This window comes from Dermochelys coriacea, chromosome 2 (genome assembly GCF_009764565.3).
Source record: "Dermochelys coriacea isolate rDerCor1 chromosome 2, rDerCor1.pri.v4, whole genome shotgun sequence".
NCBI classification, from domain to species: Eukaryota; Metazoa; Chordata; order Testudines; family Dermochelyidae; genus Dermochelys; species Dermochelys coriacea.
Genome location: NC_050069.1, coordinates 54,492,182 through 54,517,741, shown reverse-complemented (window position 1 = coordinate 54,517,741; position 25,560 = coordinate 54,492,182). Strand labels below are relative to the sequence as shown.

General features: G+C 38.2%; 1 protein-coding gene and 1 long non-coding RNA gene across 4 annotated transcripts in view; one reads left to right on the top strand and one right to left on the bottom strand.

The window, feature by feature from the left end:
• The window catches only part of ZC2HC1A (zinc finger C2HC-type containing 1A), a 61,566-nt gene extending 37,295 nt beyond the window's left edge, over positions 1-24,271 (top strand). For 2 of the 3 annotated variants that reach the window (XM_038393067.2, XM_043507686.1), the window contains exons 8-10: positions 8,061-8,180; positions 13,910-14,020; positions 14,903-24,271. In XM_038393067.2, coding sequence (XP_038248995.1) covers positions 8,061-8,180; positions 13,910-14,020; positions 14,903-15,089 — 418 coding nt within the window. In that variant the 3' untranslated portion in view covers positions 15,090-24,271. The remainder of the gene's footprint in view (positions 1-8,060; positions 8,181-13,909; positions 14,021-14,902) is intronic. The other variant, XM_038393068.2, reaches the window with a different exon arrangement.
• LOC122458648 lies at positions 12,624-22,837 on the bottom strand. Its single transcript, XR_006278753.1, has 2 exons — positions 22,708-22,837; positions 12,624-13,610 (listed from the first exon to the last, which is right to left on the bottom strand). It is a non-coding gene; the product is annotated as an uncharacterized LOC122458648 (long non-coding RNA).
• Positions 24,272-25,560: the final 1,289 nt, after the last annotated feature.

The following is a 25,560-nucleotide window of genomic DNA, read 5'->3' as shown; positions in this document are numbered from 1 at the left end:
TTTCAAGCAGTGAAATGAATTTTTATCTAAAGATACGTTTTTAAAGCAGAGCAATTTAAAACTTGCACAAATATGCAGTGGTATTCCTTCCAACTTACGATTCCTTCAGTTTTTAAAACTTTTAAATATAATTCTCAGAAATGTCATTTAGCCTGTGGTTTTCCTGTTGATTCCCTTTTTTCTGCTCCTTCCATAATCTTTCTAACTGTGGTGTGGATAATTCCTGTTTAAAGTTCATGCTTCTAAATAGTTGTAAGTTCTAAAAGCACATCTGTACTGGCTGGTCTGCATAGAGGATAACAGCCTACTACTGCTACCAGTTATTCTGTTAGTTTAAGAGGTGGAGGTCTGTTCTCTGAATCTAAAAGTCACAGACCTGCTGATGACCCTTATGGATGTCAATAAGATGTTCCTAGATGAACTTTGTTTTTACAGAATTTTTTTAAACTTAAATTACATTGGAAAAATACTACATTAAAAGAACATTATTAAGGTTTACAAAGTCAAGCACTCAGAAGTTGGGGAATGCTAGAATTAAGGTTGCCTTTATTTGGCCCACTTATGTGGACACTTTAATTACATAATGACATACTGTTTTTTTTCCCCACGGTCCCCTGCCTCATTCAGTACACAGTATAGACCTGATTTGGGCATAAACCAGGGTTATACAATGAAGGAGACTTCACTGTAGGACCCCCTGCTTCATTTGTTGCAAATGAAGGTGTGCAGGGAGTGAGGCAGGGGATGGCAGGAAGAGAAAGGATGGCCTCATGGTTGAGCCAGTTGAATGCCCCTGCTGAGAACTTGATTCTATCTGTGCCTCTGCTAAATAGTTCCTGCGTGATGCTGGGCAAGTCACTGAAAACACATTTTTCACATCTTGCCACTGATACTGTGTTCCTCATTTTCTGGGTGCCCAAATTAAGACCCTGCGGATTGATTTGCAGAAGTGCTAAAGTAGCCGTAGCAGCAGATGAAGTCAATAGCAGCTGTGCTTTGAAAATATAAAGGGCTATAAAAGTGTTCCGTTCTCTGAAAAATCAGGCCCTAGGGATCTCAAGTTGGACGCCCAAAGTTAATGGACACAATGACAATTTTGGCCTTAATCTCTCTGTAACTATAAAATGAGAATAATGTAGCTCTTTCTATGTAATATCCACATAAATCAGAACAGAATATAACGAGAGAAAGTCTAATGATCAACATTCTGAAAGGGTAAATTAAAATAAAGTTTCTATCAAGATGAAACATTTTTCATATTAAAACATTTATTATTTAAAATACAACTAAATTGCATCCAGAAATATAGAAGAATAAATTCCTTTTAAAAATACAAATGGAGCTTTAAGACCTTCAAAAATTACCTTCATAAAGCCAAAGCATAAGAGTTTATTCTCTTATTTACTTTGTTATGGATTAGTAGTTTAAACAGTAAAAGAATGTTAAATACCTTACCTTTAATTTTACTATACTGTTCTGTGCTTTCATTATACCAAACAAGATAAATTCAGGCATAGTTAGTACTAGGGTGACAGACCTCCAAGTAACATGCTGCAGGAAGTGTCACTTTTCCCTCTGAGTCAATACTAAACCAATTATTGAGCATGGAGTTGTGGGACAGTGTGCTGTTTGAAGTAGTATATTTCAAGTGAAACATAAAACGAAGATCTCGATCACTTTTCGGCATTAAAGGATCCACACAGTTTTCAGGAAAATAAGCAGATGAACCCCAATGTCCTGGCCATATTCCAACTTGAATAATTGTATTCACTCTAACTAAATCAAGCCTGAATTTTCAACTAAATACAGTGCTCTTCACGTCCTATGATAAACTGTGGAATAGTGCTTCTATATAATATTAAACAACCATTTCTGTGTTAGATAAAGTGGTCCCATACCTGTTACAAAGATGTTGTGGGGCTTAATTGATTCACAATAATAAAGTGCTTTGAGGTCCTCAGATGAAAGATACAGAAATGCAATGTATTATATGTAGTTCAGACAATATGCCTCTCGCTACTAGAATTACAGTAGGTATTTTGTGTGGTAGAGGGAAGGGAGCACAGATAGCTAAAATTAGAAGAATCTACTAGCAGTTAAAAGTAAAACACATAAGGATGCAGCCTTACTCTTGCCCTCTAGGTGGCATTCCTTCACTGCTGCATGAGACTTGTTAAAAAGAATTGCTATTCAGATAAGGCAATTAACCACAACTGTTTTAAAGGCGATTTCTAAAATGCACTGTTGCTTTTAAATAATTTTGTAATAAGAAAATTCTGTAGCTCCATTTTATGTTGTAATTCTAAACAGCGGAGTAAAAAGATGTGGTTAGAGGCAAAAGGGCATCCTTTAAAAATTGGAAGTCAGATCCTACCGAGGATAATAGGAAGCATAAACTCTGGCAAGTCAAGTGTAAAAATATAATAAGGAAGACCAAGAAAGAATTTGAAGAGCAACTAGCTAAAAACAAAAAAACTAACAACAATTACTTGTAAATATATCAGAAGCAGGAAGCCTACCAAACAGTCAGTGAGACTACTGGACAACTGAGGTGCTAAAGGAACACTCTGGGAAGACAGGGCCACTGCAGAGAAGCCAGATAAATTCTTTGCATTGATCTTCTTGGCTGAGGATTTAGAGGAGACCCCCATACCCAACCCATTGTTTTTTAGGAGGAGGAACTGTCCCAGACGGAGATGTCAGTAGAGGAGGTTTTGGCACACATTAATAAATTACACAGCAGTAAGTCACCAGGACCAGATGGTATTCAACCAAGAGTTCTGAAGAACTTAAATATGAAATTGCAGAACTACTAACTGTGGTATGGAACCTACTACTTAAATCAGTTTCTGTACCAGAGTGGGAGGAGGGATAGCTCAGTGGTTTGAGCATTGGCCTGCTAAACCCAGGGTTGTGAGTTCAATCCTTGAGGGGGCCATTTAGGGATCTGGGGCAAAAATTGGGGATTGGTCCTGCTTTGAGCAGGGGGTTGGACTAGATGACCTCGTATTATCCTTCCAATCCTTATATTCTATGATTCTGTGACTGGAGGGTAGCTAATGTAGTGCAAATGTTTAAAAAGGCTCCAGAGGCAATCCTGTCAATTACAGGCTGGCAAACCTAACTTCATACCAGTCAAATTGGTTGAAACCTCAGTAAAGAACAAAATTATCAGATGTATAGATGAACATGATGTGCTGGGGAAGAGTCAATATGGTCCTTCTAAAGGGAAATGCCAGTATACTAGAATTCTTTGAGGGGTCAACAAGCATGTGGACAACAGTGATCCAATGGATATAGCAGGTTTCAGAGTAGCAGCCGTGTTAGTCTGTATTCGCAAAAAGAAAAGGAGTACTTGTGGCACCTTAGAGACTAACAAATTTATTAGAGCATAAGCTTTCGTGAGCTACAGCTCACTTCACTTCATCGGATGCATTACATACATTACAATGCATCCGATGAAGTGAGCTGTAGCTCACGAAAGCTTATGCTCTAATAAATTTGTTAGTCTCTAAGGTGCCACAAGCACTCCTTTTCTTTTTAATGGATATAGCGTACTTGGACTTTAGAATGCCTTTTACAAGGTCCCTGAACAAGAGCTCTTAAGCAAACTAAACAGTCATGGGATAAGAGAGAAGGTCCTCTCGTGGATCAGTACTTGGTTAAAAGATAGGAAACAAAGGGCACAAATATATGGTCAGTTTTCACAATGGAGACAGGTAAATAGTGTGGTCCCCCAAGGATCTGTACTTGGACCCGTGCTGTTCGACATATTAATACATTATGTGGATAAAGGGGTGAACATAGAGATGGCAAAATTTGCAGACAAAACAAAATTGCTCAAGATAATTAAATCCAAAGCTGACTGTGAAGAATTACAGGGATCTCACAAAATCGGGTGACTGGTCTACAAAATGGAAGATGAAATTCACTGTTGATAAATGCAAAGTAATGTACATTGGTAAACATGATCCCAACTATACATACAAAATGATGGGGTGTAAATTTAGCTGTGACCCTTCAAGAAAGAGAGAGTTTCTCTGAAGACATCCACTCAATGTGCTGGAGCAGTCAAAAAAGCTAACAATGTTATGAACCATGGGGAAAGAGAGAGAAGATAAAACAGAAAGTATTATGATACCACTATAATATATAAAAATTTTCATGGTACCCCCACACCTGGAATATTTTGTGTGCCATCACTCTAATTCAAAAAAGACATATTAGAATTGGAAAAGGCACAGAGAGGGACAATGAAAATGATTTGGGGTATGGAACAGCTTCCATACAAGGAAGATTAAACAAGACTGGGACTGTTCAGCTTAGAAAAGAGACGACTAAGAGAGGACGTGGCCGAGGTCTGTGACATCAGGAATGGTGTGGAGAAAGTGAATAAGAAAGTGTTATTTACTCCTTCACTTAACACAAGAACCAATTAAATTAGTAGGCAGCAGGCTTAAAACAAACATAAGGAAGTTGCAGTCTGTCTGTGAAACTCAATGCCCTGGGATGTTGTGAAGGCAAAAAGTATAAACCGATAGATAAATTCACGAAGGATTGGTCCATCAATGTCAGTTAGCCAAGATGGACAGGGATGCATCCCCACGTTCTGGGTGTCTCGGTAAATATCAAGAAAACAGTAAGATGATTATCTTTTAAAGCTCTGGGAGCATAAATGGAACACTAGGAAGATAAAAGGGAAGCCTGGGTAAGGCAAAACTCTCGTTGACTTTACTAGGGCTGGGATAGTATTACCTAGCTCTTGTATATCTAACTTTTCATTCATGGGTGTCAGAGATGGAGGAACTGAGGCACACAAAGAAAGTGATTTGCCCAGGGTCAGCCGGTAGAAGAGCTAAGAATAGATCCCAAGTGTCCGGAGTTTTAGTCCTGTACTCTAGCCACTAGGCCATGCTGCCCCTCTAGCAGGTTTTCACCCATTTACAATTTAAGACCTGGAGAAAGAAAGTTAACCCTAACAGCAGTAGACAGGTTCATATTTGGATAATGAATCAGGCTAATGAAGCCGCGAGTTAGTTCCAGTGCACACTGGAAAGGAGCTCGAAGTAGTGGTGTATTATGTCAAGTTCTTCATTTTATGGGAGGAGGAGATTCCTGATAAAATGCCTGGAATACTCAGATCTCCAGTAGAGCAAACTCCATTGGTCCCAGAGTTTTATTTCACTTCAGGGCTCAAAAATGCTAAGTCTTGCATGACAAGACATGATACCAGAAGTGTGAGTGGCCAGCCAGCGATCAGCTTATTTTATTGCACAATAGACTTTTTCCTGGATTTGTGAACCGGGGTTGGAAAATGAAATGGTGATAGGATTAAAGTTTATTATGTACATTGAATTAGAGCTGGGTGGTGGGAAACGGTTTTCCCATCCCATGAGAATTTTTGAGACTTCAAATATTTTTCCCATCCCAAATCAGGACAAAAGGTTAAAATCTCAGTAATAGTCATCAATCAACCCTCTCCTACTCCTCTCCTCCCCCCGTTTCTGATCCGGTTAGAAGAAACATCTCATTTAGATAATTTTGAAACATTTAATGTTGATTTCAATCTTTTTTCTTTTTAAATTTTTTTTTACTATACATTCGCTTATATTTTGAAACCAAAATGTATTTCTGCCTAAGAAATGAAACTTTTTTCATTTAGAATATGTCCAAACAGGACATTTCAACAACTTGAAAATTTTTTCCAAATATTTTTCAGATTGGGAAATTCTTCAAATTGATCCTTTCTGGCAAAGGGTTTCACTTTTGTCAAATTGGCATTTGCTAACCACAAACGTGTTATCAAAAATTTTATAATGGTAAAAGTCAGGTCTGTTGGAGGTCATGCCTGATGTTGGCAATAATGCTGTCTGTTGTGGCTAAAGCTTACTGTGTGCAGATTCTGAAGACCTATCCAATCCTAGAAATGTCTTCACAAGCAGTTCTGCCACAACCTTTTTAAAATCCCTTTGTTTCTGTCAGCTATTTTAGTTAGTATTTAAAATACATTTATACACAATTCTTACACAGCTTTAATTCTCTATTGAGGACTGCTTAAACGCATACACTTCCTGATCAGTTCCACACCTCCAAACATCATCTTTCTGACTGTGCTGACCTCAAGTTCCTACCAACAAAGTAAAGGACTCAATTAGCTTGGATTTTTAAGGTCAGCTATATTGCCATGACAACTGTATTTAGTATTGTTGATCGTGTTATTTATTGTATAGCCGTTTCTGCTGACCTCCATTGAGGTAATGTGAGTTTCAAGAGTTGTGCAAAGCCTTACTGCACTTCTGTAGTATCTTGCAAACCGCATGAATTCAGCATCTTTAAGATGATGATACTGTAGAAATGATTGAAGGACAATATTCATGTTAGAGAGGTATACAAGGTAAATAACTAATTTTCATGGGTTATTAAAAGCCAGAGCAAAGCTGAGGGTATGTTGATGAATTAAGAGGCTATGAAGCCAATACTAAAATTACATTTCAATGCCATGAACTTTATTTTTAAAAATCTTATGGAGTTTGGTAAATCATTTTTGGCACATAACAAAAATAAAGTTTTTTTAAATGTGCATAAAGCCTTCAGCCATTTTTGAAAATAAAGGGGTGGTGATGGGGGAACACACTTTTTCATTGATTTTTTTTTAAAGCATGACTCTTTGAATAGTTCTAGAACATTGTGGTAGATGATAGCAACTTCAAATTTTGCAGGGACGTATTTCCTGTGTCTCAGATGAGCCTTTCACTGATCTGGTGAAAACTGATTATGCTTTGTCAAAGATATAAAAGTTTTGCAATGCAATCTCTTAATATTCTAACAAGATTCTGTTCATTCTGGGAATGCATGCATAGTTTGAGAGTAAGTAATGCCTGTTTTCTCAGGATTAGTTCTCCTCTATATCTGACTATTTGAATCTCTAACACTTTGGATGGAAGGCAGGAGACCTTATTTCTCTTGGAATGATGGGCTCCAGGTTTGCATGACACTGAGAGGAAGGAGAATAGAAGGCATATTGCATTGTTTTAGAGTCATGCTCAGGAACTTCTGGAAAGGGAGAGGGAGAACAGGCCACTTCTCCCTTTACAGGTAACCTTTGACTGGAAGAAGATAGCATTTTCCTCATCCCTTCCCACCATCTTATCCAAGGGTTTGTCTACACAGATGTTTAGTTCGCGGCAAGCTGGAGTGTGAATCTTCCCCACAATAGCCAGCTGCATACTAACTGTCGTGCACTAGCAGTTCTTTGGAGTGCTTTGATCTACTCCTGTTTCAAAGCAATGTAGATCAAAGCACACCAAGGAACTGTTTGTGCATGGCAGCAGGGTCCACATAGATAGATAGTGAGCAGCTGGTGAGTATGGGATAGATTCATGCTCCAGTTTGCCACAAATTAAATGTTTGGGTAGACAAGCCCTCAGTTAAGTTTGTATGAGTTCTGCCTATGAGCTCTCTGGTCTGCTTCATTGCCATGATGAATTTTACTTTATAATGTTACAGTGGACCCAGTTTATTGTGAAATTGTCAATCATTAAATAACATCATTTGAGATAACCTAATTTTAATAATCTGCATGACTGTTGGAGACACTAGTCCTAATAAACTCTGAGACTTGTGAAGGAAGTGCCTTTTGGAAGACCAATGACTTATATGTGTGTGTGTGTGTGTGTGTGTGTGTGTGTGTATATATATATATATCTATATATCTATATATCTTTTTACTATATGTTCCATTCTATGCATCCGATGAAGTGGGCTGTAGCCCACGAAAGCTTGTGCACTAATAAATTTGTTGTTCTCTAAGTTGCCACAAGTACTCCTGTTCTTTTTGCAGATACAGACTAACATGGCTGCTGCTCTGAAATCTGAAGTTAATCTGTTCACTAAAAGTTTGAGGTCTGACTGTCCCAGATAAGAATAATTCAATTTCAAAAGTTAGAGTTCTGATGAGGAAAATGAATGTTTGATTGTGACTACTTGTTTGAAATACTTGCAATAATATAAATAGCAAACTAGCCAACTCCTTATGGGTACACCTTTATATATTTTAATAGTAAGACGGACAAGTTAGGCCCACCACTGCGAACTGGAAGAGATGTGCAAAGGTTGTATGACAGTGATACAAAAACAGACAATACCATCAAAAGACCAAATGAGTTGTTGCCCATTAACAAGTAAGTATTGCAAATCAGTGTGGTTTATCTATTTTTCAGATATGATCCCCAAAAAGGGTTGGAATATTAAAAGCATTTTGTGACTTTTGAAATATACAAAGCTTCCTAATGACGTTGTTACCTGATTACATTGTAACAGACTTACTGTTCCCTTTTTTTGTGTGTCACTGTGAATCTCTTGATAGACCAAAACCAGTGTCTTGTGGGGAAGGAGGAAATTAATATGTAACTTAGCACATTATGGCTTGTACAACTTTCATATTGGATATAATGTTTTATGGTAGGACAGAAAACACAATATAATGCTTGCAACTGAAAACATTTTCCATCGCCATATCTTCCTTCGTTGACTCCAGTTTATATTTACTCTTATTTCATGTTTACAGTGCTGGTATAAAGCAGCTATATACTAAGTGTTCAAACATATAGAACAATTAAAAAAAACAACACAACCATAGGCATATCACATAGATAAGTCATTACAATAAGATAGCTTATTGGTTGCATTTAATTTTCAATAGCTATGAAAAGCCGACACATGTATCATTGCTTCAACATGGTAGAGAAATATTCTATATTTCATATATCTTTTGAATAGAAAATAGATGCAGTGTCCTAGATACCACTTTCAGGTAACTCGGCAAATGCTGATTTTTAAATGGCAAACACTTTATCTGTAATATTTTAAGGTAAATTGCTAAGGAAGAGTTAGTTACAAATGGTGACATGTTGGGAAAATACCCAAGAAAAGAATATGACTTATTAAGGGAATGCTTTCAAATAATAAAAATTTTCCTACATTAATTGTTCTCAGATGCCGTTTTAATTTTTAAAATGTAAACTAAAACATTTCCAGAAGACTATTTCGACTAAAATATTCAGACTTGAGTGCCTAAAGTTAGGTACCAGTAGGAAAAAACAGTGGCCTTTTTTCCTGAGATGCACAGCATCTGCATCTTCTGTTGGCTTCAGCTGGAGCTGGTAGAGTGCTCAGCATCTCTGGAAACCAGGACACTTTTTAAAAATAAATTTATTTAGATGCCTAATATTAAGCATGCAAGTTGAAAAATCAGGTGCTAGTAATTTGCAGAGTGAACATGCTTGCATAAACATGCCTTGTATTAACAAAGAGGATGTGACCTGGAAGAGAACTACTGGTGTGGAAGGTATGGACTTTTTGGCAGTCCCAGGAGTCCTACCACTGACACTGACATTTTTGACCTACACATGTACCGTTGTAGTCATAGGATAATCAACTGTTCTTACTGGAGAGCTTCTTTTGAGAGCTTGGCATCTAGACAAACTGCTATTATAAGAGTTTTTATTGTCCTACTGTGAATATTCCAACCATGTGTAGAAATATCACTGTTATGATTGTGTCCATTCAGCTATCCAAGCAGATCATGTAATTTAAAGAAACTGTGGTGGCGAAAGTGGGCTCCATAAATTCTAAACTCCTAGCGCACTGGATATAATCCAGGTTGCCCAACAGTTCCCATTATAAGCTCCCTGTTTTCAGTTACTTATAACTTTTGCCAAAGTTCAACCATTTGGGCTGAAATGTTCCATTAGAGGTGTCTGCCTCAGGCTGCACTTTTTTTGTTTAATTTCAGCAAAAACTGTTCAGCTATTTCAGAGAATGAGGTTAGAGAAAATCACATTTTGCCCTTTTAAACATTTTTTTGCAATTTTTTCTTAGAAAAACTCCACTGCCTCCATACTTTGGAACAGAGACAGGAAATTTGGCAAGGGGATAGCCTTTGTGATACTGATGTGCTTTTGGACAGCCCTATTAAAAATCTGCTCAAATTTGACCAAGTTAGAAGGTTTTGAAAAAAATCACAGTTTGCACATGCTCAGTGCAGAATTGTTTAAGAGCAAAAATCTCCAAAGATTCCATCCTCACTGACCAACTGACTCCACTTGGATTGGGAGCTGTGGGGTGGAGGGGAGATTAGAACCGGTTGGAAGAGAGGTTGAGATTGGGGGCTGTGTATAGGGAACTGGTTGAGGTTGAGTAAGGAGGCTTGGAAGGTATGAGAATACTGGTACTAGCTGAAAAAGGACACTGGGAGCCACTGAGGGAGACAGCTGGGGACTGGGAGCCAGTCGGTTGGCCTGGGGTGGGTGCGGAGCAGCAAGATTGGATGATGTGCTGGGTGGAAAACGGACTGGCTGGACCAGGAGAACAAGGGTGTGGGGAATTGGGAAAGGGGAGACAAAACTGACAAGGAGCTAGGTTGTGAGGGGGAAACCTTGGCCTGGGTGGACAAAGAGAGTGGGTAGACAGGATGAGTGGTCTGGGGAAGGAGACTAGGACTGGGACCAGTGGTCGTGAGGAGGAAAGATACAAACTGGATGAGGAGCCAGGAAAGGAGAACTGAGACTGACTAGGCAAGGAAGGATGGATCTAGGACTGGCTGTGCAAGGAGACTGAAACTGGGATAAGAAGCCTGAATGGAGAGTGGGAATGGGTGGGCAAAGAAAACAGGACTGCGACAAGGAGCTGGGGAGAGGTAGAAACAGGACTATGAAAGGTTGGAGGGTATAAGACAGAAGAGGACTAACTTGGGGGAAATGGGCAGAATAGTCTGCTCATTAGAGCAGAGAGGTCTATGCAATGGATCTACAAATTCTAACCCTGTTGATGAACAATGTGGGTGTCAGTATGATGCCACCTGAAGAAATTTCATTTTCCAGTTTGCTGTTTTATATTGTGCACAAAAAATACATTAAAAGACATTATTGAGGTTGCAAAGTCAAGCACTCAAAAGTTAGGAAATGCCAGAATTAAGGTTGCCTTTGTAATTTGAATTTACCCCCTTGTGCATATGCATTAGTATGCAGTCTTTAATTATATGATCGAATACTATTTTTTCCAAAGGACCCTGACCTCATTCAGTTCACAGGACAGACCTGCTATGGGGATGAATCAGGGTTGCATGTTAAAGGAGGCTGTGGTCTATAAGATGTTGAGGAAGTAGAAGATGCATACTATTTGTAGTACTGGGGCAAGCGGGTATAGGCCTGCCCAAAACTAAAGGCCTGGGCTACAGCTGATTTCTGCGGACAACAACTGAAAGAAATAGGATTCAGAGTGAGGTCAAAGATTAAAATAGAGCCAGAGGGAACACAAAGCAGAGAACCCCAGACAGCGCCCTCTGCTCCTCAACGGCTTCCAGAGTAGAAGGTATGTAGTGAATGAGGCAGGGGATAGCAGGATGAAAAAGGAGGGTCTTATCATCGAGACAGTTAAATGTTCCCCTGGAGACCAGGATTGTATCCTTGCCTTTGCCACAGAGTTCCTATGTGATGCTGGGCAAGTCATGTAAACCAGACTTTTTGCAGGTGATCACTAATTGTATGTTCATCATTTTCTGACTTCACAACCTGAGTCTGTATTTTAAAAAGTGCTGAGCATTCACTGCTGCAACTGAAGTCCATGAGAACTGTGCTTTGAACAATCAGGTCCTAGGTGTCTCAAATTGGGCACCCAAAATTAGGGGATATTGATTACCTTAATGTCTCTGTGAATCAAGTTCCTTATCTGTAAAATGGAGATAATAATTCCTTGTCATCTCAGAGGGGTGGTGTGGAAATATATTCTGTAGTAAGAAAAGGAGTACTTGTGGCACCTTAGAGACTAACAAATTTATTAGAGCATAAGCTTTCGTGAGCTACAGCTCACTTCATCGGATGCATTTGGTGGAAAAAGCAGAGGAGAGATTTATATCTATAGGAGAGATATAAATCTCTCCTCTGCTTTTTCCACCAAATGCATCCGATGAAGTGAGCTGTAGCTCACGAAAGCTTATGCTCTAATAAATTTGTTAGTCTCTAAGGTGCCACAAGTACTCCTTTTCTTTCTCCTTACAGTGTGTATGATAAACCCATTGTTTCATGTTCTGTGTGTGTGTGTGCGTGTGTATAAATCTCTCCTCTGCTTTTTCCACCAAATGCATCCGATGAAGTGAGCTGTAGCTCACGAAAGCTTATGCTCTAATAAATTTGTTAGTCTCTAAGGTGCCACAAGTACTCCTTTTCTTTTTGCGAATACAGACTAACACGGCTGCTGCTCGGAAACCTGATATTCTGTAGTGTTTATGAAGCACTTGTACTATAATGATGAGTGCTGTAGACAAGTTGACAAAGACATTAATAATTCTATATTCAGAGTAGGATTTGAAGAGTAAATGAGGCCTGTGGTCACACATTGAATGATAAATAGTTGCTCATAAATTCATCACTCATGCACTGAATAAGGCAGGGTTCCTGTAGGAAAAAACAGTATGTGATCATGTAATTAAAGACTGTATAATAATGCACATGCACAAGGGGACTGAATTAAGGTTGCCCAGGCAAACAATTCTGGCATTTCCAAAATTTTGAATGCTTGACTTTGCAACTTTAATAATGTACTTTTACCTAACTTTTTGAGTGTAATTTGCACTTATATTTTGGCTTTTTGATTCCACAATGCTTTTATAAAGTAATCCTTACAATGCTGTTGGTAAGTAGGTAGGAAAACAGCCCATCCTACAAACAGGAGCACTAAAGGAGAAAGTTTGTGACCAGCCTGCTTTCACAAAGTCAATCTGTGAGTTGGGGCTATGGGCCAAATTACTCGCTGGCAAAAGTGGGTGGCATACTTGTGTGTTTAATTATTAGGCCACTCCCCTTATTTTGGGTTTTTCACAGCAGTGTTCAGGCCACTGGGTCCAAATCACAGGGGTCAAGAATCCTGCCTTAATCTGCCCTTGGCTATTACTGATGAAGGTAAATTTTTTTAAAAAATAAATACATTCTTCAACATACTGTCCAGTGTGTGGTAAATTTTTGGAACAAGATAACAGAACTTATCTTTAATCACTGGTAGTGAAGGGTGCTTCCGCCTCCCTGTTCCTCTTGATGGTGGCAATGCTACTCAGGGATAACACTCTTCCTATCTGTGCTCAGGAATAGCGGAGCTTGTCAGTGCTCTGATGTTTCTCCACTTCTTCAAAGTGAGCAACTGTCTGGAGATTTGAATGGGACAGAGCAATCCTTTAGCTGGGTATCACCACCCAACTTCCCTTCTTCTGTGTGGGGATTCTTGAGAGAGCTTTTGCCTCTGTGTTGCTGCACTATTGAACTGAGCATTTGACAAGCCATAAAAGATGGGTGCTGCTACCCAGTTGGGTGAAAGTTATTTCCCATACCCATGCTTAGGTTGAAGAGGCTGGACCAAGAGGGCATCACTGTCCTTCCTAAGCAGGGGAGTACAGCCACCTCCAATGGCTGTTGTGGCTGGGTTCAGTATTATGGGAATGAGAAGGCTGTGGCCATGGCTCACCTAAGAATGAATGTGAAGGGGTGCAAGGCATCCATCTGCCTAAAGAGTCTTCCACCTCTTAGGCCACCAGTTAGTTGCTTTTCACTCTTCTAGCAGTCCTAACAGAGCCATAAAATCACTTTTAGCCTGGGAGCAAAGAGGTGATACAGAATGAAAGATTGGGAGTATGAGTGAAATGCTTCTTCACCATTAGCCAAAAGGGTGCAGTGTTACCATCACTGGTCCAGGTTCTGGCACTCTGTGGTCCACCGACCTTCCTAATCTTGCTATGGCTCTTCACTCTGTCATTGGTGGGGTTAATGAGTTTCTACTGTTTTTAAAAAGTATTAGTAATATTGTGCCCTGGTGGTTTGTTGAAACTGTTTGTTTAATTCATTGAATATCTACTCTCTTCCAGAGGCACTGTGAAAACTCGAATATCAACCCCTCCAAGTATGGCAAAAAACATGGGCACAGCTGCTCTAGCAAACAAAAGGAAAATCTATAATGCAGAAAGTTACTCAAGCAGGTAGTTTTTAACTTTGTAATCTTGTAAGTACAGTAAATAGAAACATTTTAGGGGAGTACTCTCTACAGGAAATGATGGGAAGGGTCGTACACAGACAGTTATGGGAACCTCTTAATTCAATATTCTTTGGTAGATTTAACAATTTTAGTATGCTTTGACTGTAGGTTCAGCATATTTAGTGCTGTAGCTTAGTGTGAAAGTAAAATTTCACTCATCCAAGTGTGTATGGCTGAGCATTAGAAGTTTCAGTACACTTGTGAAAAGGTTATGAGAGAATGGGGTGGCTCTTTCAACCTAAATTTAAGTCAATTACTGCTAACTGAAGAAGAGAAAATAGGGAGTTTATAGTTCTAACTCCACATGATCTGAGGGTGATAAGGTGGGTGTGATTTTCTGAGATTCTCAGTGCCATACATTTCCTCTGAAGTTAAGTGGAGTTGTGCATGCTTAGTGCCTCTGAAAACTAGGCAGGAAGACTGTCTTTAAAAAAAATACAGTGCTAATATTTCTTTGACTCTATACTTTCATTTGTTAAAGATATATTTAGGGTTACTTTCCAACAAAACCTTTGATAGGTCAGTGATAGAATTTCTAGTTAGATTAACTTGTGACTTGAATGTTTCTTCCTGCTTCTAGGATTCTGGTGTGAGTTTCCTTTAGCATCTCTCTTTTTGTTTCAAAGTAGGAAGCACTTTGGAAAGGGTGCACAATATGATATTTCAAGTAGGTAGGCTGATTATCCCTTTTATGGCACAAACTTTAAAGTAAACATTTGTCAGTTATTAAAAAATAGTAATTCTTTGTAAGGGATTAGAATGGGTACTTATACCAAGATGCACTGTATTAAATTATATTATGAACATTTGTTATCTAAATTTTCAGGTCTGATGGTAAAATTGGGTATGATAGTGGAGACTACTCATCCTCAGTGAATGGAGGAAGTACAAAAAGCAGTGATGAAAATTCACCTGTACAGTTATCAAAATTTTGCCATGAATGTGGAACCAGGTACCCGGTGGAATGGGCAAAGTTCTGCTGTGAATGTGGAATTCGAAGAATGGTTGTGTGAATGCATTCTTGAAAGCAAGCAAACAAAAAACAAAAAAATCCAGAGCTTCAGTTGCATATTGCAGCACCTGGAGCACTCCTTCCTGTTAGATTTCATGCTGCAAACATGCTTGAAATACCATGTTGTAGTAATTTACTGAGTGCAATCCTTTTGGTTACATAGTTATTTATATATAAATATATATACTGTATATAAAAATAACAGGTACCTAAAACTGTGCCATTCAAGGATACTCTAATCTCTGTTGGAAAATGTTTTAAACTAAGTAGAAATGTGTTTGGTAACTTAGCAAATAGAAATGGCTCTTTTTGTAGAACCTTGGTATGTAATATATTCTAGCTATGAAACATTTGGGTTAAAAAATGTTTCTGAGAAGGAATCAGATATACTTATGGGACACTAACTAAGAAACTGTCTTTTAAGGAAGTATGAAAACTGCATGAGCAGCTCCTATAACTTTCTAATTAAAATAGTTAAAGATTGTCTTTGGTTAAAGAGATTAAAGCATACTATTCCAAAGAGCTTCCATGGTTATTTTCTGGGACTGCTTCTAAAATATTTGTTAAAGCAAATGGACTGAAGTCCTGTGTGAAAGTATTGTTCACCTATGTAAAGAGTAATAGAATTTGAATAAGAACCAATGAAGGTTATTACATATTTATAGCCAGCAGTATGGGACCAGGCATTTTTTAAAAAAAGCCATGTTTTCCATAATGATGTACTTTCCTTTTCACAACTGTGCACACGAGTCTTATCCAACAGCTCCCATCTCTCCTTCCAGAGATGTCTGCAAGTTCCTGCTCCCTTCACTTCCTTCCTCTTTCTCCAGAAGGAAAGACAAAATAATTTACTCAAAAAAATTTTTAAACAGTTTCTTGGATATGTATTGAGATTTTCCAGTGGATGGCTTTAATGGATGATTATCATAGATGATGAAAATAATTTGTACATCAATTTTTTAAACTGTCCTTATAATGTGTCTGACGTGATGAGGTCCGTATAGTTATTTGAAACTGGTACTGTACGTTTTGATAGGAGTCATCACTTCCTTTATTCTTATCCCCGTGCAATAGGCAAAGCAATATGTTTTATGGAGCAATTATGCTTCATGGGATAGTATGTGAATATTTAATTATTCTGTCTGCAATTACTACATTTTCTTGGGATGGGTACTGCAGCCATTGAAGTCAATAGCAAAACTCACATTGACTTCCAGGGGAGCAGGATCAGACACCTTAGCTGTTTAACTTTTGTAATATGATAACCAGAAGGACAGTTTAAATAACCAGGCAAAAGCTGAGTTTCTTAGTTTGTGTCTGAATTTAAATGTTTCTGTTATGTGACGTTTGCTTTGAAGTATTTTAAACTATCTAAGGAAGGAATCTAATTGTGCCTTTCCCAAATTAACTGTGCTGTCTTGTCCAGAATTGTTACTTTTAATTCATTGCTGCCACTAGTATAGCATGTGTATGATTTATGTTAGTGGTATATTGAAGCTTTTTGCCACGTATGGTATGACATTGCAATATTTTCAATTAATGTAATCCAAAAGCACTATTCATATTTTTGGAAAATACAGATAATGGGACCAATTACACACAAAATGTAGTTGATATCCATTTTGTGGATACCCTTCTCTGATTTTTGTGGATATCTTTAGGGACTTGATGCTGTCATTTTGTGGGCCCTAAATTATTATTGTTATTTTAGGATGACCAAGTTCAGTGGTACAGAATTGTTTTGTAATCTTTCTGAGAAATTAGGTGCTTCTAGGAATTGTCCCTTTACCTGGTGTATTGACATCGTTTCTAATTCTACAATATGGCCACTGAGCTGTCCGTGTTTAGTGTGCAAGAGTGGATAACTATTAAATGTGATGTTGTATAATAGGTAGACTTGATGGACTTTAACTGAATTTGGGTGCTAGAAATCAAGGTGTATAGAATGGCCTTTTGGCAGTTTCATATATACACATGGGAATTACGATTCTGCATCCCTTGTGGACATAAACCCCAAGGGAAAATCTGCTCCAGAATCACATTAGGGTGTCCATTGTCCTGTGGGCCTTCTACTGTAGTATGAAATGCCCAAGGGATGTAAGAATGAGCCAAATATGGGTTCAGCCGAGGGACGTTGAAGGTTCATAGGCCCAATATCTGATCTATTTAGTTTCTGTTCTTATATCTGTTGGCAAATTAAATGTTATCCGTTTTAAAAAAAAAATAAACAAATGGTAGCAGCCCAGGACTCATCATGAGCAAACCTGTAATAACAGCAATATGTGCGTAAAATATAAAGGGAAAGTTTAGTAAGGAAACAGAATAGTTTCAAGCTTACAAGGATTTTATTGTGAATAATGAGAGGAGTGAAGGAATTATCTACAGAATTATGAAAGTCTGTCCTTTGAAACCATAAATGCCAGGTTTCCCAATTCAATGCATACAATATGTGGATTTATATTCACTGCTCTTTGAGCTGTTGTGTAATGCAGTGCTTCAAAGTCAGGTTTTAGAAAAATAGAGTTATGCACCATTTATTTTCTTTTAATTGAAATTTTGTGTGTATTATTTTAAAGTTTAATTCAGCATTACAACTAAGTAAATTTAAACCTAGATTATTGACAAAATGTAACATTTAATAATATGCACGTTTGAATCTTCTATAATAAAGACATGAAAACACTAACATAAAATTTGATTATCCAGTTTGTTACTGCTTACTGAGGCTATATTCAGTATGTTCAGGTTTGTTTATCAAAATGTTTTTATTATCTAATGTATCTAGTGCTATCTAGGGTGGACTGCATTGCACACTATAACTGCACAGACTACTGCCTTTCTATCCAAATGTATGTTAGCAAACAAAAACGGAACGGTTTTCATAATACTTATTGCAGATGCTGTTTAAATGGAATATGAAACACATAAGGAGCCTAATTAAGTATCATACAAAAAGCAAGAAATAAGCATGTTGATTGAAGGAAGATTAGTGAAGAACTTGAAAGCTCAGTGTACATCTCTCCAAGGCTATGTATGAACATATGTTCTGTGTGAACTCTTCAAAAGTTATTATCCAAAATTAAATTAATAAATCTAAACTAATCATTTTTAATTAAAATGGGCAGAACACTAGAGGAGGATTATAAACCCCAAAACTGATGAATAACAACATGCACTAACTGCACATTTTAAAAATCTCTGAATAAGTTTGTTGGTGTAATTACATGGTTACAGCATTACTTTCGCTTCCAGGACCTTGACAACTTTTACTATCCACCATATATATTGCGCTATTAGTTCTCTTGCAAAGATTCTCTCATTCTGCAGGAGAGAGTCAGTGGAGGGTTCTTGCATGAAGAGCCAGCTCTGAGGTGAAGGTTAATGGTAGGTTCCACAGTTACCAACTTTCACATGGTAAATAAGCACCCTGACTTTCTCAGTAAGCCTACAATCAAGCTAATCCCATTTCAGAACAGGGCCAAAACAAGCCAGTCCCTAAGAAACCCAACACTCTATGTGACTAGATCTCCCCCAGCCTGCAGTCTAGGATTGTGGTGGGCCCACTGTGCACCTCTGATTCTCTCCCCCCTTCACACCTGCTTGCCCCCCCCTTGCCCCTGCTTGGCGGGAGCTGATCAAGAAAAAGAAGCAATAAGCTACAACAAGCCAAAAACTAGCCAACAAGCAATTCACAAGCCAATGAAGCCAAAAACAAGCCCAATTTCTGTTTTTTTTTTCCGCGGGTTTAGCCTGCGAGCTATCTTCCCTGTCCTGAAGGTGTTGAGTGCTGCTCTTTTTAGGATTTAGACCACCAGCACCTAGAACTAGGGCCATGAAAAACATTTCTGTGCCCGAGAAAGCAGACACCGGACTTAGTGTCTTGCCTTCCCCTCTGCCTCTCCATTCCCCGTTTCCTTTTATGTTATCACTCTCCCTCATTCTATCTCACGTTTTTCATTAAAAATTGAACTTTTAGGCAGAGCTTTTTAAAGGGATTTGGACTTCCCATTACATTTCCCTTGGTGGATTTGAAAATCTCAATCTTTAAGGTTTGTTGCCCAGTAATGAGACCTAGCTTGATGTTAGGAGCTCTCCATGGTGCTCTGGCACGGAATCTGCTCCTACAATGCATCTAATTATCAGTCTTTCATTGCACATGGTACAGCGAGTGAGGGAAACAGAGTGCCGACTGCAAAGTGCATTTCAGCAATAGCCCCAATGATAGAACATCATGGAGTGTGTCTGTTCCTGAGAGGAAGTGGCTCAGTGTTGTGATGGTGTAGTGGTGGTGGGCAGGGAGGAATAGATAAAAACTATTTTTCCCGATGGAGATAGCAGAACAGTATCTCTTTGCTGTAGCTTAAATGTTGTGTGCTGGCATCCCAAATGACTAGTCTACTGAACATGAAATCAAATAATATTGTCTGAATGCTATAAAAATCCCCTAGAAACATTAGTTATCAGTCACATTTATTCCTCATACAGTACAGAATCAAACACTCCTAGAAGAAGCTTTCTGAAATCGTTACTGGAAAAATTGTGTTCCTAGAAAAGGGGCTATTTTACTACTTAATTTTATTGTTTTAGCTAAGCAGTGAAACTTAAATGGGAACAAGGTTTTGTGCTTGCAACTGTGTGTCAAACACTGAAAATAAATTTATAATAAATTTATTTGCTTGCCCAAAAAAATATTACTCATTCGGGGCGAGTGAGTGAGTAGAATTTTTCAAGGCTTATTTATTATTAATCTGTGTGTATGTATCTTTTAAATTCTAAACATAATTGAGTACAGTTCTGTTGCATTTCGATAAGCACAGTTGATTTAAAACCAGATTAGCCTGTGGGGTGTTGGTTTCTTTTTAACCCAGTAGTCAAGTTAAATCATGGCCTCACTTTATCCAGGTCTTACAAATAATATTTGGTAGGATATTATTTGCAGTGTTTAGTAAGTTAGCGCTCACTCAGCTCCTTGAGACTTTCTCCTAGATGTACAATGCACACTATGAGGTACACTGGTACATATTTCCCGATGATTTTTTTTAAATTGTTTACACATATTAAGGTGCAGACATGTTACCATGCTCATGGGCACTAAATAGAACCATTGAATATGTCACAAGCAATTGAAAAACTTCGATTTTCCCTTTACAAATATGAACATTCTTCATTTGATATATACTAATTGAAAAGTATTTTTCCCCATGTAAATAATAGCCCTTGAGACTTAATCAGATGTATTTTGAAGTTTCATTCAGTTCAAAACCACTAGTGCAAATGTAGTTATAGAATAACAGCGGTCTATGCACCATTTCTGGTGTGGGCTTTTGGCAGAAATAATGTGGGATTTGCACCTGATCCAGTGCTGTGCACTTAACAGCTGCTCTGGCGTCCAGTGGAATTTGTGTGTGCTTGTCCTTCAAGCACTGTCCCTGTAGGTGTCTCTTATATGCATCTTCATAAGCCAAAGCACCCATTTATTTATTTTTATACCAATGTTTCACCTGTTTTATATAAATGGTTCATTATTGTATCTGATATTATTAAAGTTGTCATTACTGCATCTGTTATTGTTTATGCCTGGCACTTTAATGCACTGAATACTCTCACATTTGTCACTATCGAGAGTCCTATTTCTATCAAATGGTTTGAGTTTCTTGATCACTTATTTGCTATGTGAAGTTTGAATTCTCAAGTGTCAATTCCATTTTAATTTGCAAATGTAATTTGTAAATAGCTCACCCTATACAATCTTGCCACTTGTTAACAATAAAGTAGATATGCTGGATAAAACTGTATGTTCTCTTTTATGTTTCTGTATTGTCAAGTGTAAGTTGTCTAAAAAGTAGCCTAGCATTGTTTTGTTTAGTATTGAGTTTGAATCATATAAATAATTTGAATTCCCAAGGTCCACAGGAAATACACTATGCTTGGGCCATATGTAATGCCTGCTCCTAACATTTGGGCCATCTACTGTCTTCTTCTGTGAGTTGAGAGACAGCTGAAACACTGCAAGTAAAACTTTCAAAAGCATGTACATGAATTTTATTGAGAATGAGGCTACCAGGTGTCTCAGTCCATTTTGAAAATGGGACTTACGCTGCTAAATCACTAAGAACTTCTGAAAATTGTATCCTGAATTTTAGTTAGTGTTTGTACAACTCTTGGAAGATGTAAAGTTCTGTCTAACTGAGAAGAGGTATCTTCATATTTATATACCTACTATTGAGTATGATCAGTTTATATAGACCTTTTAGGCTTCTGTTTTGTTTTTTTTCTGACAATATAAAGGAGTTGTTTTAATACACAGCCAATCACTGATACCTGTGTTGTAAATGTAAATCTCATCTATATTCTGACCATTAAGATTATAGAGTCCATCCTTTTCAATTTATATATCTAATCCAGACTATTAGATGTAATCAACTATTTGCATAGCCAAACCCTGATATAGGTTTATTCTTCCATGCAAGATAAATGCATTGCTTGGATGTTTGTAATTACAGCTACTGGCAGTGAAATGATTAAATGTTGAGTTTCTATACTAGAAGAACCTGAAGCTATATTTTTCCTGTGTGAGATTCTTTGATGTGAACAGAAGCTGTAATTCATAGGATTTTTTTGTCCAGTCCAGCTAAATTGAGACAGAGTTCCTCTTTTCTTCTTTATTCCCCCCACACCCCTAATTTCAAAGCTGCTCCAATTGGCATTTTTTTCTGGCCCCACCACACCCTCCTCAGGTCCTATTTTTGCTGCAGAGAGAAGTAGATACTTCCTCTTCTGTACTCTGGGTGAAACTCATTTCTGTATAGAGGGACCACAGAGGCCTATGCACCATTTAGATCTACTGGAGCCCTATTTTGAGGACATAAGTTGTGCATAGGCCATGGATGGATGCTCTGCATAAGGTGAATTGCATGCTGCCTGGGTGAGTAACTTGCAAAAGATTCTTTTCCCTGGGGAAATGAGTCTTTTAAAAATTCTCCCCTAGGAATTCTGCGTTTTTGGAATTGAGTGCAATGCTTTGGGGTAGGTTTTGCCAAGTGCTCCCCCTTGCCTCTAAACCAGTGAGTTTCAGCAGCTCCTCACCTGCTCTAGTAGCCTTTGGCTTACCTGTCTCATGCTTTGTTGCATAAGAGGTTGGGGGAACAACAGGGATTTCAGTAAAGTGGATTTAGCACCTGAACTTTGGCTTACCCTCCTTCAGGATCACTATCGTACTTCCATTGTGAACCAGCCCTTAATTTTGCTGATGTGTGGTGGGGACAGCACCAGAGCAGCTTTTGAAACAACACTGCCACTGTTCCCTACCATAATTTGTGTCATGCTACAAAGCCTGCAGGACAGTTCAGGTTAAGGGAAGGAAAATGTTCTCACTGAGGCCCCGCATAGACAATTACTACACTGGCTTCTTTTTGTCCTGAGGACTTCAGAGAGGACCCTCACCTTGAGACCAATTCCCTATCTGACCATTCAGTCCATCACAAGAAGGACCCTAACCACATACCCTTTTTGTGCTGACTATGCTGCTCACCCAACCGCGCTAAATTACTAAAACCCTCTTGTGACAAGACCACTTCTTGTCATGCATAGGTTTAGTTTAAAAAAAAAAAAACCCAAACCTGGTCATCCAGAAGAAGCTGCTTCTGTCACCCTTTAATCTTTGTCTTAGAAATAGAAATCTGGAAATTGATTTGTTAAGTGGTCTTTGCAAAATTACCATTTATAGCCCATTTACTGTGAAGCTGTTCATTCTTGGGGGCTAGAGAAAGTTATAAACTGAAAGTAAACAAGTCAAAGAATGCAAGTCATCGTGACAAGCAGCACTGGTGAATAAGTGAATAATCTGCACCTGGAAATAAGATACAAACAGGCAGGACGTTTATTAAGAAAAATGGTCAGCAAACAATTTTATAGTTTCTCAAGTCAGAATTATGATTCCCACCTGCTTGCAGACCCTTGTTATATTAATTTTCATGGAGTAAGTGGGCCCAGAGAGTCAAAGGTGCTAACGTGACCCTGCCGCTGTACAACACTAAACTGTTAAACAAGGTTTGAGGGTTCCAGTACAGAGACCTCAGCCTGCTTAGTCCCATTGAAAATACTCCATTAAAAATCTTCATAACCTTTGATTAAAGATACAAACAAACAAACAAACAAACAAGGAAAGACAGTTCAATCGTAAATGTACAGTATGAAGTAAGGCTTTCATTTTAACTTATCACTTTTTTTTTCTTGAGAGGTTTTTTTTTAATAAGGGAAACTCCCCTGTTTGAGAATCTTTTAGTGATATTTAAGATGGTAATATCCTTTTTGAGGAAAAGAGAACAAGTTAATTAAAAGGGGCTGGAGCTGCTGCTGCTGTTAAAGTCCAATCCTGCTTCCTTTAAGACTAGACAAGACACACACATCCACAAGGGGGGAGAAAAGATAGAAAATGCAGCTTCTGACTTTGGTGCTGATTCTTACTTTCAGCTGTGCTGCTGCAGAAACACAGGCACAGTCCAATCAGCCACCCCGAGACCTGGCAAACTTGTATCAGCTCACAGCATTCCCGTTAGTTGCCTCATTGGTCACGGGGCTCGCAGCACTTCTGAAAGAAACGCTCTTGACCAGCTAAGCCAGGCTTTTATTAAACAGAAGGTAAAAAAGAGATGGATAGGAAAGAGGGGAAATAAGGTAGGGGAAGTAAAAGGATACATGAGGGAGGGAGTACTAGCAGGAACCAAAGTCTGATATCTCAGCTGATGTTTAGAAATTAACCCATGCTGGTGGAGGTGGTGACGTAATCGGTTTTCTTCTCTCTCTCTCTCTCTGGCGCTGGTCTCAGGATCAGGAGACTGAAGGCTGAATGGTGTCATAGTGGCTCCTGGGATCGCAGAAGATGGTAAGGGTGACAACCATGATGGAGTGGCTGATTCCTTTTTGTCCTGCTGTCCTCTGGCCTGTTTGATCCTCTTTTTGAAACCTTTTTTAAGGACCCACAAAAAGGAGTGATAGGTGGAATAACCCATCGCCTCATTATTTTGTCCACCAGTTACACCTAATTTCTGGCACACCAATTTTGGTCCATTAATTTCCAATTCCATTCTCTTCTTTGGGTGGTATAAGTAGACCTTTTTGTTTGGACCTATTCAGTCTTTCTGTCTTTAAATTTGGCTAACTTTTATAAACAAGTTTATGTAACTGGCTGAGTTCGACTTTTGTTACCATGGACAACGTAGAGTACAGGCCTTGCTATACCTATATTTTGACTGCTACTGAGGACCATGCCAAAACACTGCACTTGTCCTCTCTCCAGTAGGCAGCTGTTTAGGCCGCCTATACTTTATGATTTCATATTCCCAGTAGTGACTAGTTATCCATTTATGCTTTTTCCAGTTAGTCCCTGGTAGGCTTTCCTTTGCTAATAGCAGCGATTATTAGAAAATTGGTCCTGGCTTTAGACTGTTGCTGAATTTTCAAGGAAATTCAGTTGCTCCTTCCTCAGAAAAACCAGCTGTAACTGATTTATTTTGAAAACTTTTCAGATTAGTTTTACAGCTACATCAGAAAATGAACGATTGTTTGGCTATTTCATTTACCAAAGGTAATTGAAGCAGATATTTATGAAGTAATTGGGAGGTGAACTATCTCCATTTCAACAGGTTAATCATTAATATTTGGAGGATTTTCTTGCAATACTGTATTAGGAGGAGAACATCACCCGACAGACATTTAAATTGTTTTATTTAACTAAAACAACAACATTATGTATTCTGGATTTTTTTCTTCAACAGAAAACATAATATTTTAACAAAACAAGCATATGAATTTTTGAATTTAGTTAAACATTCAAGTTTTTTAAAATCAGGTTTGTTTTTGTTAAAATTGTTTTTAACTTAAATAGTTAAATGAAATACTTAAAAAAAATTAAATCAACTATGTCAGCCAGGTCAACATGAGAAACTTAAAATATAGGCTTCTGGAGGTAACTTAGTCATCTTCACCTTCATTTTCCTGTTTGTTCATAATCTAGAAATGAAAATCAAGCTTTCCTGCTTTTTCAGTCCCAAACGATTTCTCAATTTGGAATGAATTGTTCCAAAGGAAGAAAATGTTCTTTCTACACCAGCAGAAGAAGCTACTGCTGTTAAAAGTGAGATGATCACTTCAACAGTCTCTGAATCCAAGTGCTTAAGTGACTTCCACCAATTCACTGGTGTGACTTTCTTTAAAACATCATCTGCAAACATATATTTCTTGAATGGTTCACCCTTAGCTCCAAAGTTTATTATAGTTGGCATTATGGAGGGATGATTGCTGGATGTCCATGTTCTAGCCAACTCCTCTTCTTCAGCAGTTAAGGTTTGACCCTGGTACCGAGTATTGAGAATATTTGCAAGAAAATGAGCTGGAGATAGTGCTTGTCCCATTTGTCTTTTTTAATGCTTGTAATTTAACTCTGTCATTGCGTATTTCTCTTTTTAAGATCT